The 20,277-nt window shown below is 41.1% G+C and overlaps 1 protein-coding gene across 11 annotated transcripts in view; it reads left to right on the top strand.

Moving 5' to 3' along the window:
• The window catches only part of SUCO (SUN domain containing ossification factor), a 38,146-nt gene extending 18,417 nt beyond the window's left edge, over positions 1-19,729 (top strand). For 3 of the 11 annotated variants that reach the window (XM_015636546.3, XM_015636550.3, XM_015636544.1), the window contains exons 6-24: positions 136-286; positions 1,238-1,358; positions 1,592-1,716; positions 2,195-2,262; positions 2,878-2,985; positions 3,974-4,079; positions 5,994-6,014; positions 6,251-6,306; positions 7,228-7,319; positions 7,807-7,872; positions 10,108-10,182; positions 10,690-10,786; positions 11,694-12,848; positions 13,652-13,739; positions 14,990-15,094; positions 15,993-16,147; positions 16,484-16,575; positions 17,656-17,711; positions 17,822-19,729. In XM_015636546.3, coding sequence (XP_015492032.1) covers positions 136-286; positions 1,238-1,358; positions 1,592-1,716; positions 2,195-2,262; positions 2,878-2,985; positions 3,974-4,079; positions 5,994-6,014; positions 6,251-6,306; positions 7,228-7,319; positions 7,807-7,872; positions 10,108-10,182; positions 10,690-10,786; positions 11,694-12,848; positions 13,652-13,739; positions 14,990-15,094; positions 15,993-16,147; positions 16,484-16,575; positions 17,656-17,711; positions 17,822-18,268 — 3,184 coding nt within the window. In that variant the 3' untranslated portion in view covers positions 18,269-19,729. Of the gene's footprint in view, positions 1-135; positions 287-1,237; positions 1,359-1,591; positions 1,717-2,194; positions 2,263-2,877; positions 2,986-3,973; positions 4,080-5,993; positions 6,015-6,250; positions 6,307-7,227; positions 7,320-7,806; positions 7,873-10,107; positions 10,183-10,689; positions 10,787-11,693; positions 12,849-13,651; positions 13,740-14,989; positions 15,095-15,992; positions 16,148-16,483; positions 16,576-17,655; positions 17,712-17,821 lie in introns of those variants that run through there. The other 8 variants (XM_015636547.1, XM_015636548.1, XM_015636549.1 and 5 more) reach the window with 8 other exon arrangements.
• Positions 19,730-20,277: the final 548 nt, after the last annotated feature.

Below are 20,277 nucleotides of genomic sequence, written 5' to 3'. Positions count from 1 at the left end.
TAAATGGAGTTGTTCTTTTCTGTGCTGGCTTTGCAACAAACAATTGCATGTGCTTGCTTTTCTGCATACTTGTGTGTGTGTAATATTGCATGTGGCTGACCATGTTTTAGATCCTAATGCTCTTTAAACTTTCAGCCTTGCAGGCCAGCATATAGAGAACATATCATCTTCACATGGCAAGGGAAAGAAGACAAAATCTGAGTTTGAGTCCAAAGTTTCAGCAGCTGAAAAGGGGGCAGATGAGCAAAAATCTGCTCTTAATGCTTCGGAGAACTTAAAAAGGGAGGTAAGCAGTGCTGGTATCCCCTCAGTACACACAGGGAATGCCCTCTGTTTGCTTATTACCACTGGTAAAATATGTGGTGTGCTTTTATTCTGTCCCAGAAGTATCACTTGGCCCTTGTTTCAGTGGGATGTGTAGCTGGCCAGGCCTTCTGTGCTTAAATGTATGACTTTTCATGCTCTGGTTGTGAGGTACTTCCTAAAACTTGTGGTTTTTTTAATAAGATCCTTTTTAAAATCAGAATGACCAAGGCCATGGCAGTACCATTTTTTTTGCTGGTTTAGGATCATATTTAAACTGTCACTTGGCAACTGCCTTTAAAATTTTGTCTATAAAATAACCTCTGCATCTGAATTGTCTACCAGAAAATGTTCAGTCATCTTGTGGTGTGCTGAAAATGTTTGTACAAAGGAGAAGTGAAGACTTGAAAAGGAATAATGTACAATTTAGTTGGTGGGATTTTTGGTTTGTCAGGCAAGCCCAAAACATTATTTCTGAAATACTTAAAAAATGGTTCCTTTAATGTGTAATCATTCTGTTCTTGAGATGTTCAGAAATTCCAGGGAACCTCTGGAATTCTATCATGACAAGCATTGATATTTAAAGATTTTTGCTACAGGGAAACCTTTCCTCATTAGGAAGAGGAAAAGCAAAAATTGGGAAGAAAATGCAGGTGTTGGAGAAGAAGGCTTACATTTTATTTAAAATGTATTTAAATTTAGCCACAAAAATTGCCAGTATTTCAGTGAAATAGTCTGGAATTCTGAGAGAAAATCATCACATGTTTTTTCTGGCTTATGATCTTGCTTACATTGGCTCTAAGTTGTTAACATGGGTGCAAATGATGTGTCTGCCCTTGACTTGATCAGAGCATGCTTTGTTTTTTCAAGTTCATCTTTGTTTTCATTGTTGGTCCTGAAAAATACTCACAATCAGTGGTTCTTTCTTTTGCAGAAAGACTTTAAGAAGACAGGAGAAATCGACCCTACATCAGTAATAACTCCCAAGGACCCTGGAGACATTCCAACATTTGATGAATGGAAGAAGAAAGTCATGGAAGTGGAGAAAGAAAAGAGTAAGTTCAGGATTCAGTAGTTTGGTCTAAAGACTGACCACTGACATCTCAAACTAGAGCTGAATAGGGAGACTGTCTCAATTTGGAATGCAGCCTGGAACTTCATTTTTTCTGCTAGAACTGTGTAATTAATAGCCTTCATTATATAAGAGCATTGAGCAGAAGTTCCCTGACAGTGCAAATACTGCTTGTCTGTGTGGTTTGTTATAGTAGCAATATTTTCTTGTTCCTAGGTCAGTCAATGCACCCTTCTGCTGTTGGTGGGCAGCATGCCACTAAAAAGGTCCAGAAAAACAGGAATAACTATGCCTCTGTAGAGTGTGGTGCCAAAATTTTGGCAGCAAATCCAGAGGCAAAGGTAAGCATTTTTTAATTATTAGTGTATATTATTTTAGTGTACTGTTATGCAACAAGTAGCACAAAGTACACTTCAATCTGAACTCTGGTTTGTGAAGTTGTTGTTATTCTCTGTTTGGATTTTTTGGGATTTGGATTTATAAAAATAAGCCATAAATAGTGATCAGTGCTTTTTTTTAAGAGGGATTGCTATAGAACTTGGTGTCTTTTTAAGTGAATTCAGAAAATGGGAGCAGAGTGTACATCCTACAGAAACTGAACAGAGTTACATTGAAGTGCTCACTGCAGCAGATAATCCAAGGGTGCCCCAGAGTATGGCATACTGTGCCCTGGATAATTGTCTTGCTCAGAGTATTGTGAAACTTAATATCAGTCTACAAACCTAACTTCAAACTTATTGTTGGAAAGAGGAGAAAAATCCTTGATGCTTTTGGGATCTACCATGCAATTTAAAATACTGATTTTTTTTCTTTCTACAGAGCACTTCAGCTATTTTGATGGAAAACATGGACCTTTATATGCTCAATCCTTGCAGTACTAAAATCTGGTAGGTTCCTGAGGTTCACATTTGTGGCAGGAGTGATTACAGTTTTCCATTGATGTGGGATTGACTCGACCTTGGTGTGTTGCTCCTTGGAATGGGTGTGTGAGGAGCTGGCAGAGCTATCACAAGATGGTTCATTATGTCTTCCCTGGAAATCTAGCTCTGGTATTGAGAAGTAATATTAAGGTGATATTTTTATTTATCTTAATTGGTGTAAGTTGCATAATTATCTGGTGGCAGATAAAGCACTTGAGCATTCAAATAAAGATTCTTGTTTTCTTTCACTGACTGGCAAATAATTGTAGGAGAAGTGGGCAGAATTTACCATGCATTGACTGGCACCTCAGGTGTGATTTAAATTATGTTTGCTATCCTTAGTTTTTAGTTCTGTGACCTGATGCCTTTGAGTACAAGATGGATGAAGGTCTTTGTAGCTGCAGGTGCTACATGGTTATTAAAGCAAATGCTCAGAAAAACACCACCAGTGGTTCATTCTTATGGTACAGCATTTTTGCAGAGTCCTCCTTTTACCCAGTGATAATGAGGTGAAGGACTGAAGATTTTAACTGCAGAAGGAAAAGTCTTTTCTTAAAAAAATACTCACTTTTTGTCTTTAAGGTTTGTTGTTGAGCTCTGTGAACCAGTGCAAGTAAAGCAGTTTGACATTGCAAATCATGAATTATTCTCTTCCACTCCTAAAGACTTCCTGGTGTCAATTAGTGACAGGTATGTTGCCTAAACTCATCCTTCTGAATGAAAAAATGAAATAATTATTAGATGCAAGGCTTTATGAGCATGATCTGTGTATGCTTGTTATTATGCATAGTGCCATGTAATGTGAAGTCACATGGTTTTTCTTTGTATTGTCAGTTGCCAGCAGATTTTTTTTTTCCTTTGCCACCTTAAAAGGAAGAATTTGTTGAGCAGGATTTATACAGTAGGTGGGTAGTGGATGGCAGAATATAAAATTCCTTAATAAAATGCTACTGAGATTGTGAGCTCTCCTCTCCCTTGTCATTCAGACCATTTTCACATGGTCTGAGCTGTCTTCAATGCTGCACTCTGTCCAAAACCCCAGAAATGATTCAAAAATCAAAAAGAGTAGTGCACCATTGAGAAAATGGAAGGGGGTGAAACTGCTGCAGGTTGGCCAGATGGCTGCTTAGAGGGTGGCTTTAGGGTGATTTAGGCAGTGCTGCTGTGCCCCCACTGCTTTCTGGAGTGAGCAGATAATTCTGGTTTGTGAGTGAGCAGACATTCAAAGGGCATCAGAAAAACTCCCTTTCTCCTTGGATGCCTAAAGCAAGTAAGGCTGGACCTGGAACATTTGTTGTGTTGTGCAGGTTTCTACTGCCTGTAGAAACTGTTCACAGTAACACAGCCTGTCAGGTGTTGTGTTCTTCCCTCTTCATCTGGAGGGGTGGATCACTGCAGAATGGCTGAATTTCAGTGGTTGGAGAAGTCTGGGTTTTTGTTCATTGGTATTATTGTGTGAAGGTTTTGGGTTGGGAGCATTGCTGCTACCTTGCAGATGGAAAGAACAAAATGGTATTATTGTGTGAAGGTTTTGGGTTGGGAGCATTGCTGCTACCTTGCAGATGGAAAGAACAAAATGTATTTCTGCTCTGGAAAGGCATTAGGAGAAACTTAGGTAAATACCTGTAAACAGTGAGTTCCTGCATTTCATTACCTGACTCCATTGTTTCCTTTCTAGGTATCCAACAAACAAATGGATTAAATTAGGGACTTTCCATGCCAGAGATGAGAGGAATGTCCAGAGCTTTCCTCTGGATGAGCAGATGTATGCAAAATACGTTAAGGTAACTCAATACTGCAAAAGCATCCATGCTTCTCAGGGAAGGAAGGGTTTGCTGGGTTTCCTCTGTATAACAGCATCCCAAGAAATGTGTTATCAAAGCCTGCCTTACCATTAATTGCTCCTGGTTAATTAGTGGCCCCAGCTGGGGTTGTCTGGGTGCTAAATCCTTGTCACAGTCGTGACCTTATTACCTTGCTCACTTTGATAATTGGGAGGCTCTTGGGAAGCCCTTGGATCCAAGTACATATTTAGCTGATCCCTGAATTAAGGAAAATCTAGACAAAGTTCTGTTCTATTTGATGTTACCAACTGTCCCCTGAATGTAAGAACAGAAGAATCTCAACCTATTTTGTTTCTTGGCTGTACCTGCTTTACATATATATACATATATCTAGATACATATGTATATATACACACACTGCACACTCTGTCTCAGAGCACAGATCAGAATATGCCTATTTCTTGACATTTTTGTACCATTTTGTTGTGCTGTACACTTTAGTGGATCTGAAAGTGTAAGTGGTTGCATCTTGGTTCTCATTAGTAAACTCCAAGTGCAGTTTTGCAGTTATTCAATCATAACTCTGACTCAGACAAATTATTTATGCTCACTGCTGCTGGAGCATTGCCATGATACCTCCACCTTCACAATAGTTTGCATTAAGCTATCTTTACTCAGGAGACTCAAAGGGAATAAAACTCCATAAATAATTAATGTGGTACTTGAATTTGGATAAAAGCTTCTGTGAAAATATTGGGTTGTAGTGAAGGTTTAAATTCAAATAAAATACAGATCTTTTAGGTCCTCTTCAGTGATGTGTTATCTTCCAATTATGGTATTGCCAAAATAAAATAAAAAATTAGTTTATGCTCCTTAATTGTGCTTTGTGCTTTTATGAAGAAGTAGCTATGAATGATAATTGTCTAACTTCTTTACCCAGAAATTCTGTGTGAGTCACAGAATAGAGATTTCATTAATTTTTAATTCTGTTTTCTGGCTGAATTAATGCCTTAAGGTAGCTGCCATTGTCACTGAAGTTGCAGAATTCCTGTAGATGCTGCAGCACTTAATCCCTTGGTGGATACAGTGCTCTGCCTTGAATAGTACAGCATGGTAAAATTTCCAAAAGTTTATTCTTGTAACATTTTCACTTCATAGTGCAAAAAGTAATCTCTGGTCTAGAGATTGAGTCCAAAATATTTTCAAAAGTTTAACTTTTTTGAAGTGGCTTACTTTTTTTGTATCAAAAACAATGGGATTTTGTGTGAGAGTACTTTTGTGGGATTGTCTTGGTCTCACAGATTATTCCAGTCCTTTAGTGATAGTGTCTCCATAGTGATTTAATAAATGCTTGCAAATTAATTCAGATTAAATAAATACCAGTGTGTAGTCAAGGTTGCACTGGAAATACACAGATGTCTGAAGCTCCCAAGTCTGTCATCTGCTGCTGGATTTCTTGCAGTTGTGCTCTGTGAATTGAAGTATTTTAAACTGAGTTGAAGCAGCAGCAGTACTTACAGAGTGCATGCTATGTGGATTTGTTTTTCCTTTTGAGTCACTTTCTGTAGTCTGTGTTCTTTGAGGGGAAAAAAAACACTTAGTACATTTAACACACTTCAGTATTCTATCTGCAGTCATGCTGCCCTGAAAAATGGAATAACTTCAATTGCTTAATAAAACACTTGTTGCATGTTACCTTCAATCTGCAAGGTGCAAGGGCTAAATGAAATCTTGCTACCCAAGGCAGATGAAGTTGTAATACAACTTAATCCTTCCCAGCTTGTCATCTGAGGCATTTATAGTACTGAATTCAACCCAGCAGGACTCTGTAGTTGCCTGTGGCATGTGTTCAGCCTTTGTACTGACATCTACTTTTGTTTTTTTTTTTCTCTCTTTTCCTCTCTCTCGCTTCAGATGTTCATCAAGTACATAAAGGTTAGCAACCTCTTCTTTTGGAGTGATGGATGCATGGGGCTGGGGGTGTTCTCTGCTGTGGCTCCGCTCTTTAATGCATGGCAAGAATAAATCTCTGGGCTTTTCCTGCTCTGGGCAATCTGCAACTCCCTGGAGTAAACAAAACTTGTAATTTCAAAGATTGAATGTTTATGTTAAGTGAATTTTTGGCTCTGTGGGTCTTGGGAGTTTTATTTTAAGTACCTTTTATTCTTTAGGTGGAGTTGATATCACACTTTGGATCAGAACATTTTTGTCCTTTAAGTCTTATAAGGTAATACTTTGTGTTTTGCTTAGTCCTTCCACCTCCTTGCAGTGAGGATTAATCTGTTTTTAGAGTAGTTGGGAAACAATTGCAGTTTTCAATTGCAGTTACTTGTAAGTATTATGGATGGAAGTATTTGCCTGACCTGCCTGCTGTGTAGTGTCTTTCACATCTGTTTAAAGAAGCTTTGAATCTTTTTATGTGCTTCTCCAGTGTGTAAGGAATAGTTTATATCTGCAGGGGGAGGGGAGGGGGAAGCAGGAGCCTTGAGCATCTTTAGAGCAGGACATGAACATTTCAAAGCTGACCAAGCAAAGCAGGGAACAAGTGATGAACTAAAAAGAACAGGTGTGGTGAGTGCATTTTGGAAGCTGCTGTGTTGTTTGGTACCCACAGGTAAGCAGTCAGTAATGCTTGCAATAGTGGAGTAGAAACACCTGTGAATTTGTAATTCAGAGACCCATCAGCCTCTGTACTGCTCCTAAAGAACAGCTTTTGAACCCAGGAGGTCTCCAGAACCACGTTTTCAGTTCACAAGACTGCTTTAAATTGGGTTGATTTAATTTTGGCAGAAGAGGTCAAAGAGAACGTGGTATGCAAAGTGAGGTAGTTCTGAATAGATATTCCTAAATCAAGTCAAAGGTGAAACTGAAGAGGAGGTGTCAGAGCTCATGAAAGCCAGAGACAAGGAAGTCTAGGTGTGAGTTTAAAAGGAAGAAAAGACTCTTTGGAATTAGAATGAGAAACAGGATCTTGTTTTGGTTCTCTGTAAACACAGCTTAGAGAAAATAAACATCCCTGCTGCTTGATTTTTCTTAACTGACTGCAACTACTGGATCTAATTTTCTTGTTACATAAAGGTAATACTGCTTATCAATTATGTCACATAATTCCTAATACTGGGTTTTTACTTTAAAACTTTGATCACAGAGTGTTTGGTACTAGCATGGTTGAAGAGTATGAAGAAATAGCTGATTCTCAGTATCAGTCTGAACGACAAGAACTGTTTGATGAGGATTATGGTAAGCAAATGTTTTTGTGCATTTTTAGCCTTTCAGACAGCTCTTGTGCTGGTCTTGGTGGCTCATCACTTCCTGCATAGGTTTGAAATACTGAAAGATTTGACTGTTAAATTTACTTGTTGACAGTGTTGCAGCATTTCTGGGGTTTTCCAACAATCCTTTGAAGTTGTAAACAATGTGTTTAATGTAGCTATGTAGAGGGTTTCTTTGAAATAATCATCATAAATCTCTGCTTCATTTGGTAGAAAAGACAATTTCCTCATATGCTGATAGTGGGAAAGGATTGCTAAAATAAAGCAGCTCACACAAAACAGTTCTGATCTTAGTGTCCATTTCAGGTTGTAATATCTGACCTCAAACTTTCTCTAGTTTTATTTCCACACTGTCAAGCTGACATCATTGAATGATGTTAAATCTTGAGGTTTATATTCTTTGCCCATGACAGATGAAATTTTAATAGTCACAAGTTGTTCTTCTTTATACATAGATTATCTATTGGATTATAACACAGGGGAAGAAAAATCTTCAAAAAATCTTCTTGGTTCTGCTACAAGTGAGTATGATTTATTAGAAAAATTATTCCTGTGCCTAAAACAAGATGTGCTAATTGAAGGTGGAATGATGTTTTCTCAGCAACATCTACAGCTTTCATATTCTGCTGAAGCAGTTTGTGATTCTTCTTTAGTTTCATAGGAATAATTAAAAATTTGGAGTTGGAGGCTCGTTCTTAGTGTTTTAAAAATGAATTTTCAGTTTGTAAGAATATCTGTTCTATGGAAACTTGTTTTCTGTATTTAAGGGTTCTGAGTACTGAAAATCATGTAAATGTTGCATAGGGCCATAAATGGCCAGTAATAAAGTATTGTAGAACCTTAATCATCTGGAAGTTGGAAATCTGTGTTTAATTAAAATGCTTTACTTGGAGGCACTGTAAAGATTTACTTTGTACAACTTTAAGGGGAAGAGAAGGATGGAAAATACTGGTTCTGAGAAGGCTTTTATGTAAATACTGTAATATGTGTTCCTCATAAGGGCTGTGGGGGTTTTTTCAGAGAACTAAAGGCTCTTGACCGTCTCCTCTCACTTTTCCCACTGGAAAATCTCTGTGTGTAGGGTTTGTTTGGCTGAGAATCCTTGAATATCCAGTTTTAATTGTATTCTTCACTGCTGAATTATTCAGGATAGTGTCATGTCCACAAACCATTTCCTAAGGAGCTCTTGCACTTCCTTCTGTCCCAGCTAATGAAAATTAGTTATTCTAGTGTAGATTTGCACACAGTTAATGCTGTTTGGAGTCAGGCTTTGCTTTCATCCTCTGGTGGATCAGAGCTACAGAAATCCTTTACTTTTTCCTAGAACATTGTTGTCTCCTAGGAATAAGGTCATGGCTAGGAGTATTCACAGCTTAGAACAGTTTTCAGAAGGGAAACAGATAGTAGAAAAGGCAATTTATTTCTAAATATGTGTTTCTCACAGATGAGACAAAGCAATAAATTCTTCCCTGACACTGCTTATCTCTTATTTGTGACTTCTAAACTTTCTGTCTTCAAACTATCTTGGTGATGCATATTCACATGATCCGTCTGCAAGGGCAGTATCACAAGTTTATATTCACTGTCTGAAAACTGCAGTGAGTTTCCATTTAATTTTTTAGACTGCTGAAGCTAAGATTAAAAGATTTGAAACACCTGTTGCTGATGGTGCTCAGCTGTCTCTCTAATGCCCTGAAACATTGCAGTGAGCAGTGCTGAGTTGTGGCTGGTGGGTTTTGTTACTGAGACCTTTCCTCTCTGTCAGGGTGGTCAGTGGGCCCCTTTTGGAATGAGTAGAGTTTGTGGGTATTGTTTTTTTGGTGGGGTTTAATTATATGTACAAAGACAAATGTGACAGGTTTCCATTTTGCATCTTAAATGTAGAGTGAGAAAGAGGGTCCTCTGAGGGAGGAGATGGAGGCTTCTCAGACATTTAATCTCATAAGAAGCATTCTGCAGTCTTGCAGGAGTCTGAACCTTTGGGGGTGGCTGACTGTTCTCTCTCCTGCATTGTAAAGCTTCTATACCAACTCTATTCTCCCTCATTTTCTCATTTTTTGTAAGAAACCATCCATAGCTCAAGTTTAGCATCTTTTGACTGTTGTGACTTGTTGCATTATACAAACCCAGATAAATTAACATAAATCAGGAATGCAGCTTCTGACATGTTCTGGAGGAGAAAGGCAGGACCAAAGTTTTGAACACAACTTCCTGGGGGCCAAGGAATTTGTAATTGATCCTAAAATGCCTCTCTAACGTGATGACCTTGGCTGTGTGACATACACTGCCATATGTTGGTGGGTGTGGGGGAGAAATGGGCAGAATCAAGCCAACTTCTGTGTGTTTACAACATAGTTCTCTTTATCTGTTCCTCATCTTTTAAATAAACCTGGCAATTCTGTTTGTTGTCAATATCAAGGGCAAGGAGTAGCTGTATTTAATATCTGAGCTGATGTAGAGCAGGCCCTCTTGGAATTTACTTGTGTAAATTCAGAGGGGAGAGGAACTGTTCTACTTAACAGGTTCCTTAAAATAAATATATATGTGTGAGCCAGATCTGTGGATGTTATGGTACAGGTTTTCAAGCTTATACACTTAACCTTGAAAGGAAGCAGCTGCCTCCAGTGTAATAAAATGACCAGTCCTTACCCTGTGATTGATTTCAAGCAAGTATTGGAAAATAGCAAATTGCTCAGTGCTGCTGATCTCTGGGCCCTCTGAGAGTGCCCTTGTTGAGCAATTGTTGTCTCTTTTAGATGCTATCCTGAGCATGGTGAACATTGCTGCTAATATGCTTGGAGCCAAAACTGAAGAGTCATCTGAAACTGAAGGTACTGTAGTTTCTTTAGATTTAAAATCGTTCTGGAAAGTTTGCATTTCTTAAGTTGTTTTCTTATTTTGGTGAGGAGTTGGATGGTCTGTGATGGTTTAAATGACTTTTTTCACCCTTTGTGGCACATCTGATTAGTGTCATAGAATCTAGTGACTGTGAAAAGTGGAGCAAAGATGCTGAATTTGCTGAGAAGAAAACCCATACAAAGATGACACATATGCTTATTCAGCTTTATTTGGAGCTCTTTACTCTCTGTTACCCAGCTGAAGTTATAAATTCCTATCTTGCTGCTTCTTTCTCAAAGTATTTTGAGACAGTCCACAACATCATACTCATAAACTGTCAGTAACATTTCATTCACATAACTTTGGATGATACCTGCAATTAATTTGGTAGCAAAGTTAATCATAAAAAACCCCACCAGTAATAAACACAGACCTCAGAATTTATTGAAAACAAAGATGGTTCTTGAATTTCCACATTCACTTTTTCCTCCTTCCTGCAGCTGGGAACAAAAGCCTGTCTGAAAATGTCACTGCCACTCCTGCAACTTCAACAGCTGCACCAAGACTGCCTGAACCAACACCTGTTCCTTCACCAGAGTAAGTGATTAATCTTGGGGCTTTTGTGATGTGCTCCAGGCAGAGACAAACATCTGCCAGTCTGCAGTCCTTGGTAGTAGAACACTCAGGTGTGGCATGCAGACTTAAACAAGGGGAAAAGCAAGTATTTGGTAAAATCTGTAGTGTGGTAATGGCACTAACCAGAAAAATGTAGAGTTTTAGTTACTGTCTATTCTAGCTATTTCTATTATGATGTGTTTTGTTTTGACACAAACTGGCTTAATATTGGTCCAGGTTTTGTGGTCTCCTGCAAGGGAGACTAATTAGGAATGTAAATTGTCTTGCTGAAACTTCAGTTAAATGATATTGTCAAAACTCTGGTTTAGAAGCTTACACTTTGGTAGACTTCCCATAATGAAAACACATATGCAAATGTACAGAGTGAGCTCAAGATAAATTCTGTTGGTTTTAGTTAATTACAATTGCTGATAATTAGGCTGCTTAAGGCCAAGACCCTACCTCTAAATGCTAAGTCATGACTTGTGCTGTATTTAGTGGCTTTATGGTTTTCTATCGCTCTTGCTGAGAGACTGAGGAAGGTCAGTGGCAATGTTGTGATTCTTGCATTTGAGGATTGCATCAGAGTTAGATGCTTGCTGTGTAAAAAAGGAGATTTGAACTGATGACTGTTTTTAGGGGTGAGGGAAGGGGCAATATCTAATTGAAAAGGCTTGCTGTTTAAGAGGCAGGGATTGAAATAATTTGTTTGCCTGTTTGAACTGAAAATCACCAGAGAAAATACTATCTTGCAGAATTTCTGTCTCAAAACTGGCCTTTGGTCACTGGACTAAGCTCTGCTAATTTTCTGAAAGACAATTTTTCACAGTCTTCTAGAGCAGAGATGTGAAAGTGTTGAACTAACACCTTGTCTTTAATTCTGTTGTAGACTTGTTACTACAGATATTCCACTGGTAGAGAAAGAGCAATTAATGGTGGATTTGACGAAAGAAAGCCCAATTGTTCAGCTAGTGCAAGAGTATGAAGAAGATACAAGCCAGTCCACAGTAACTTTGCTGTCCAGTGATGAGCAGGAGGAGGAAGCAGCAGCATGGTTTGAGCTGGAGACAGAGAAGTACTGCTGTGACATGGCAGCAGTGTGCTGCATTTCCACCTTCTCAGAATACCTCTTCAAGTGGTGCTCAGTTGCAGCAGCCGTGCATCGGCAGCGCAGTAAAACTGGAGCTGAGGAGAGGCCACCCTTCCCTGTGGATGTGCAGCAGCCAGAGCCAGCTCTGACAGAATCTGCCCAGACAGCAGCAGAGGAGCCTCTGCCTGAAGAACTGGACAGCAGAGCTGAGAAACCCCCGGGGCCTGTTGTTGCTGTTGACTTCAGTGCAGTCCATGAGGAGATCAGTAATGAGACCACGGAGTCCATTGAGCTGGAGCCAAGCCATCCTCAAACTGTCTCCCAGTCCCTCCTCCTAGAGGTTACTTCTGAGGTGAAGCCATCCCCCACAGCAGACATGGTGTTGGAGCCTCCAAAAGAAGACTCAGACCAGGTAGCAGCAAGGGTGACTCCCCAGGTGGATGTCCCAGAGCTCAGCACTGAAGTGGAAAAGGCAGAGAGCTCTGTTGTGGAAGAAAGCCCCGAGACCAGCGTGGCCACTGAGGTAAAGGAGACGAGCACAAGAGACACTGTTGTTACTCCAGTGATTGCAAAGCCTACAGAGACCGTTCTGCAGGCTGAAAGCACCGTGGACATGGTGGCCAGCGATGCTGTGGAGGGAAAGGAGAGCACTCCAGAAGTGCAGAAAGCTGTTGTGCCTCCTGTGGAGTCTCCTGTAGCTGCAGAGTCCAAGGAGGACGAGCAGGCAGCAGAGGAAGCTTTGATGGCGATTCCGGTGTCGGGGGGCCCGCAGAGAACGGCCACGGATTTCTATGCTGAGCTGCAGAACTCCACAGAGCTGGGCTATGCCAACGGGAACCTTGTCCATGGATCCAACCAGAAGGAATCCGTCTTCATGCGCCTCAACAACCGCATCAAGGCCCTGGAAGTGAACATGTCCCTCAGCAGCCGCTACTTGGAAGAGCTCAGTCAGAGGTGAGGCTGAGGAGGGCTGGTAACAGTCCAGCTGTGAAGTCCAGGGAAGCTGGGCAGAGGATAAATCACAGCTTTAAAGATTTAGGGAAAACTGAGCAAAGGCTCAAGCCTTGGCAGCAGTTTTGAGTTGCCCTGTGTGAGACAGGGCTTCTTTGCTCTTTGTATTTCAGCTAAAATCCTGTTTGCTTTATTTTGAGGAATATTGCTGTGGATTTTTTAGAAGAATAAAGTGTTGTCAGGATGTCACCACTAATCCTGTCCATAATTCTTTCTACAAAAGGGCATATCCTTCTGTGTTTTAACTGAACATCATAGACCTACAATGCCTTTTTTATTAAACTGTTTCTACTTAAAATACCCTGTAGTAACTCTGGTTGAGTAAGTGACCATGGAGAGGGAATCAGGAGTTTCCTGTGAAGGATATCTCTGTATTAGTGTTTATCTGTGGTGTTCCTTAGCTACAGGAGAGTGGGGAAATGAATGGGGAAACCCATTTCAGAATTGGTTCCAAGGAAGGGGCTCACAGTTATATTTTACAGTCCAGAGTGAATTCAGCAAATTGGCACTAAGCTTGAAGCTGTTGAAATAGATTTGAGCATGACCTTGGGGGGAAAAAAAAACCAAAACAAAAGGCACATCTGTTTTATTTGTGGAACTTTTAAAACAGGTACCACTTGATGTTTAAATAAAGGTCTTTGAGCAAAGAGGAGGTTTTTGCTGGCATAGTCATGTTTTCTGAAGACAAGTCTAAGCTGAGGAGTTTTGTGCACTAATATTTCAGCCTTAAACACTTTCTGTTTTAGGTACCGAAAACAAATGGAAGAAATGCAGAAGGCTTTCAATAAAACAATAATAAAACTTCAGAACACCTCAAGAATAGCAGAAGAGCAGGTATGATTTGTGTGGAGTACTGAGATGTCTTCCTAGTTAGAAAGGTTTACTTTTAATGATTAGCTGCACAGAGGTGCAGAAATCCTGTTTCAGCTAAGCTGTATATCTGCCTTTTGAAAGCATCCATTCCATGCTTCCCTATTTTTCTTCATAATTAGATTTTTAGACATGTTCTCAGCTGTTTCAGAATAAAGCCATTTTTAGCTCAGTTTCCTGATTTTGTACTTGAAGAAAAGATCAGTTTTCAGCTGGTAATGGCTAAAACTCTTCAATGTCTTTGTCAATGAAAAAAGTTATCCAGGTCAGTTCCACCCCTTGTTTCTTGGTTGTAACTGCACTCAAAACACTTTTTTTAACTTGGTTAATTTTTCATATCTGATTTAAAGTATCAATAGACAGTTTCCCTGCTGCTGAAGAGACTAAGCCTATGGAAAGGCAGAGGGGTACAGTAATGGCTTAGGCCAGGTGTGCATTTAAAAATGTGCTGCATGTAACAAAAACTTTACTTCATTCTTTAAAATGTGGATTTTCCCTGCTCTGCCCTCCTGGCTTTCCTGAGCAGCTGTGAAACAGAGCAGTAACTGCTGTGCTAAACAATCATTAAAGCATCTGTGCATGTGGCATAGCAGACTTGATCCCAAACTGCCTGAAAGTTTCTGAAGTGCAGTCCTGGGCCTGGAGTTTCTTCATCTGTGAGCAGTGAAGAAAATGGCAACTTTCATGTGTTGCCTTTTCTGGGTTGGCTTTGGGGTTTTGTTTTTTTTTGAAGCGTATGAGTGCTGGTCAGTCTGAGGTTAGTCCCCCTGGTGTTGTGCTCACCTTCTTTAATTTCTCAGAGGATGGAGTCCTGTCAGGGCTCTTCCCAGGAGCAGTTGTTAGCTGGGAAGGAGCTGTTCTGGCTGGTCTGGGCTCCTGTCCTTGATTTCATCAGCCTGAGACTGGAGCTGTGCCTGGGCAGCTGTGTGTGTGTTCTCTGGCCTCCTGCCAGTGCCTGTGTGGAGCTGCCTGCTCCCTCTGCCCGTGGTGAGGACAGCACAAGTGTCTCTAATGAAATGCCCTTGGCATAATGTTAGGAAATGTTAATTGACAAATAAATTACGTGACCGCTGTGTTGAAAACAACACCGGATAGGCCGTGTGGCTGCTGAGTGCCTTGCTGTGTCAGACAGAACACTAATTCTGTAGCCATGAGGGCATGTGACAGTGGGAACCTGGCCACTGACAGCATGTCCATGACTCTGTTCACCACAGGATCAGCGTCAGACAGAGGCAATCCAGCAGTTACAAGCACAGCTCACCAACATGACCCAGCTGGCTTCCAATCTGTCAGCGACCGTGGCAGAACTGAAACGTGAGGTAATGGCAATTCAGAGTGATCACATCTCTATTTGAAGAGAACAGAGTCTTCAAATGAAGTTTTAAATTGTCTGTAGTGTTGCTTTCAGCCTACTTTATCTGAAACTTCTAGCTGCAAATTTGAGTAACACGAGCTGGCTTTTGCACAGCAAAATCTGTTGTAGTTACTGCTCTGAAGTCCCACTTGCCCCCAGGATTGTAGTCTGAGCTGAGGCACTCTTCTCCTTCCCCCACTGGCTCTTGTCATCTTTAGAGAGATTAGGGAAATCTTGGCAACAATATTAGGAACATTTTCTCTCAAATGTTTATGTTCTGCCTGCCTGGCATTTGAAGCAGTGCCATAAACATGATCTTTTATATTTTGTGCGTGCTGCCAAAGACCTCCCTTTGGTGAGACTCCTCCTTTGATGCCTGACTGGCTAAGCTCCTGTTTCTGAGTGCTGTGGTCAGTGAAACCACATTGAATCAAGTGATTATAATGGCATTTTGTGAAGTACTGCAGTGTCAACTGACAAAAAGCACAGTTCAGATTTACAGTACTGCATCCATGTCAGCTGTGAATCAGAGAAGTTCCTTTCTGAGCTTTCTTATGGGAAGTGTATTGCTTTCAGGGAGCTTTGGATGCTCTTTGCAGGGGCTGGCATCTTCTCTAGTTATGCTGATATTGGAGATTCTTGTCCTGTTAGCAGCTAGTGGGATTCAGCCTTTGCTCCTCAAATCTGCACAGCCAATAGACAGCATCAAACCTCTGGAAAGTTACTCAGATACAAGCAGTTGTTGAGTGAAATTAAAGAAAAGCAAGTTGAGAACGTAGCATTTGTCTTTTAGAGCTTAAAACATAAGAATGGCATTATCATGGGATTGTTTTGTCCTCAACAGTTGTCTCAAATCCCTGCAGGTTTCTGATCGCCAGACTTACCTGGTGATTTCTCTGCTTCTCTGCCTCATTCTGGGCTTGGTGCTTTTTGTGCAGCGATGCAGGAGCCCTTCCCAGTTCTGTGAAGATTACCTCTCAAAAATTCCCAAAAGCAATCACTACCCTAGCCCCAAAAGGTAATGTATTTCTATTTGAAATTTAATTATTCTTGCAGTTTTTATTGTTTATATTATATTCTTCCTGTTACTGGCACATCTGCTTTGATTCTGAGTTTTCTTTCTGCACACTCAGAATTGCTAGCAAAGTCTCCTAGGAGCATTTTGGGGCTTCTGCACTTGAAAAACAAGCCTTAATAACTTGTAGCAAACACAGCACTGTGTCTGTTAGCCAGGCTTTCTTGGGCACCTCAGCCAACAGTTCTGTCTTTCTGCCAAGAATGATTTTTAATGAGAAATGTACTTGACAAAATCCTGAGAAAAACGTGCTAAAAAAACTTTTCTGGAATTTCCTAGGTGTTTCTCTTCCTATGATGATATGAATTTGAAAAGAAGAACTTCCCTTCCACTGGTCAGATCCCAGTCTTTTCAGCTAGCTGGTAAAGAAGGTATTATTGATATCATGCATGTGGTCTGTGGTGTTGCTCTTAGTGCTGCACAGTGTGTGTGTGGTTCATGTATGTGTTCTGTAAGGTAAGCTGGTTTGTGAACAAGTTCCTAAATACTCACAGAACTGTGCTGGATTATGCTAAAACCTTAAATGCAACTTTTGCTACAGATACATTCTGCTGTGCAGATGGTTTTTTGGGGTTAGGAGCACTCAGTGCAGGCACTCAGGTCTGCAGAACTGTGAAGCTTGCAGAAAGTAGCTTTTTTTTTTTTCTCTTGGAAATGCCAGACGTGGGAAGTCTGAGTGTCCTACTTCTCTGAAGTCCTGATAGCCTGTGTCTGAAACTTGGCAGGTATTTAGGATTCAAATTTAGCAACTTGAGTAAGAAAACTTAGAGAGTTTATCTTGGCTTGGGTATGAGGAATGATCTGATCTTTGCAGTATTTGTCGTAGATTTCAGACAACTGAATTTTGATTTCTTAGGCCATGAGTGTCATGCAAAAGCAAGTGTTGCAGGTCACAGGAGCTACCAAGCAAGCTGCTGACACAGCTCTTCTGTGTGCAGTGAACTTGCCTCCCAGGTTTTTGTTCTGTGACTAAAACTCCACTAGAACTCTTGAGTTGGCAGTGTGATGCCATGAACACTATTTTTTTTTTTCCTCAAATTCTCCCTGCTGGTCTCACATCAGTGTGAGCATTTGACATCTGTGTTGTCAGGGGCAGGCTGCACATGAAACTCTTACACTGGGAGCAGTTTGTTTTCCTAGACTTCAACACTCACTGACTCTTCCTTTTCCCTGTTTGTTGCACCTCTCCCATAGCCATAACTGAGAAATGCAGAGGTTTTGAAGTGTGTGTCACTGACAGCTGCCATGATGGCACAGGGGAATTTCTCTGTGTGCTGACTTCACTTCAGTGTTTTGTTGTGCCTCTCTTAATGAACTTAATTAACAAGGGGAGAGAGGGGAAAAATGTTCCTGCTCAGTGGAGTATTTTGTCATGCTGCTGTTTAGTTGGGACTGTGTTGCTCTGGGCTGGCAGTGTCAGCACTGTTGAGTGTCTGTTCTGTGTCTTGCAGTGGATCCAGAGGATCTGTACATTGTGGAGCCCCTGAAGTTTTCCCCAGAGAAGAAGGTACAACCTCACCCTGTGGGGAGGGAGCTGGTGGGGCTGAGGTGTCTGTGCTGGCAGGTGCTGCACATCTCAGAACCTCACCAGTTCTTTCTTTTCACTTGTGCTTTCAGAAGAAGCGTTGCAAGTACAAAAGTGAAAAACCAGAGACTATTAAGCCCACAACAGAGGCCCTGCAGCCCATAGCCAACGGGGAGATCAAAGGAAGGAAGCCCTTCACGAACCAGAGGGACTTCTCTAACATTGGGGAGGTTTATCACTCTTCCTACAAGGGCCCTCCCTCCGAAGGGAGCTCCGAGACGTCGTCGCAGTCGGACGAGTCCTATTTCTGCGGCATCTCGGCGTGCACGAGCCTGTGCAACGGCCAGACCCAAAAGACAAAAACTGAGAAGAGAGCTATAAAACGAAGGCGGTCCAAAGTTTCAGACCAAGGGAAGCTCATAAAAACTCTAATACAGACTAAGTCAGGGTCGATGCCAAGCCTGCATGACATAATCAAAGGAAACAAAGATATAACAGTGGGAACACTCGGTGTCACGACAGTCTCTGGACACATCTAAACCTAGCTGAACTTCTCAAACAGGAGAGTGTTTGTTCGTTTGAGAACAGTCTGTGGTATTCTGTGGGAGGATAGTGGGAGACGAAGAGCTCAACTCATTGGAAAGTATTCAGAAATTTGGTTTCTGCCTTTTTAAATAGATGGGATTGTGTCAATCTTGGCTATAAGCTGCAGCTTTACAAGGCTGATAATTTCCTATGAGAACAGCTTTGGGGGGGAGGGAGGGCAGGGTTCATTTTATAAAGGTTTTTATTCACAGTTCCTGGGGCAGAGATTTTTTGAAACCCAGTTTGTTGGGTGGAATAGGGATAAAAGCCTAATCCTCTTCCTTTAGCTTTGTTCCTATTTCTTGCACCTTCCCATATTTATGTGCCTTTTGTCTATTTATAATGCCACTGGAAGAGGGGAGATACAATTGTTTGTCATTTGATTTATTTTGTAATTTCTCTAGCTTTTTTTGAAGATGCAACACTACAGTGCTGTAAAGGGACATGTGTTGGCCTTCAGCTGGACTCAGTAATGTGGACTGGATACTGTAAAAATACCAAGAGATGGACTTGCCTGACTAGGTTCTTGTTTTGCAAACTCTGTTGAGGAAAATCTCTCACCAGGGATGGCAGTTGTGTTTACCTGCACCTTCAGTCACAATCTTACTCTGATGTGCAAAATCAGTGACAGTGGCTCTTCAGGATTTCCTGTTGGTGATGGAATCTGAGGCTGAGGAATGCATTTGTCACCTGAATGGCCTGCTGCAGCTCTCTGGAGGAGGAGGATGAGGAGTGCTCACTGCTGTTGTGCTGAAGAATGTGAGGCTGCATTCTCTGAGCCTGCTCTGGGCGTGTTGAGTTTGGCAAGGCTGGGAGTCTCAGCCTTTGGGCTGTTTCACAGCAGATGTTTCCATAATGTTTGCTTTTGTATTGGCTAACAAATGTGCAGTGTTGGTATGGCTGGTATTTCATACTCAAGTGTTTTTTATTTTGACTGTGACTGTGTATTTGGATACTATAGGATGTGTGGTTGCTGAACTGTTGTTGAGTGTGGTTCTGAGTGAGTGGAACCAAATGTTATTCCTTTTGACAGGTGTTACAGGTTCACGTTGTACAAAATAAGTTAACTTATTGAGCACTTTTAGTGGTACCCTTTCTAACAGATCTAATGCCTTTCCTGGGTATTGTATGTAATGTGACTTATTTAAAGCCTTTGGTTTTTTGCTGCTTTCTTGTTAGTTTATGAGTACTTTAAAGTGATACACTTTCAGAGTTGATCTGCACAATTAGCCAGTCAGAGCACATGAACCAGACGTGTTGAACATGAATTTGGAAGGATGTCAAACCTGGATGAAGAAAATTCATACCACCAGAGTGCAGCATCCAACGTTGTGGAGCAAGAGTATGTAACTACAGAGCTGTAGTGCCATTAGAAACTGTGAATTTCCAAATAAATCTGAACACTTTGTCTTTCATTTACTGGCATTTTTTTTCCTTTGAAAATGAAACTTGTGGCTTACATTCTTTGTGAAGGAGTAGTCTTAAAATTTCAGTCCAGGACTAGGACTTGGGATCCTTTGGGCTGTGTAAGGACTTCATAAACTTGTCAGCCTAGATGTGTTTTTCTAATTAAATAAAGAAAAATGTGGGGGAGTGGATTCTGAGGGTTGAGTGGTGCTTTGTCCATAAGGGCAGGAACTGTGGAGCTTTGGGAGAGGTTTCCAGCAGATCAGCTCACACCTTGCCCTGGGACATCCCTGCCTGTGGTGGCTTTTGGTGAGAAGACCTCCATGAAGTGACCTCTTGCTACTCAGAGCTAAGGCTTGGGAAGGATACAAAAGGCCCTGAAAGTTCAGAGAATTACTCAAAACTGGAGTTTTCAGCTTGAAGTTTGCCCCTTACTGCTCCCTCCCCCTCTGAATTATTTCTGTTAAAGCCCAGCAGGACTGTGTGCAGCCAAATTCCAAATTCCCAGGCTGGCCAGCATCTGCTTGTCACAGGAGACCTCCCCAGCACGGAGTTT

Source organism: Parus major, chromosome 8 (assembly GCF_001522545.3).
Source record: "Parus major isolate Abel chromosome 8, Parus_major1.1, whole genome shotgun sequence".
NCBI lineage: Eukaryota > Metazoa > Chordata > Aves > Passeriformes > Paridae > Parus > Parus major.
Note: the sequence above shows the minus strand (reverse complement) of the source record. Positions and strands in the feature narration are given on the sequence as shown.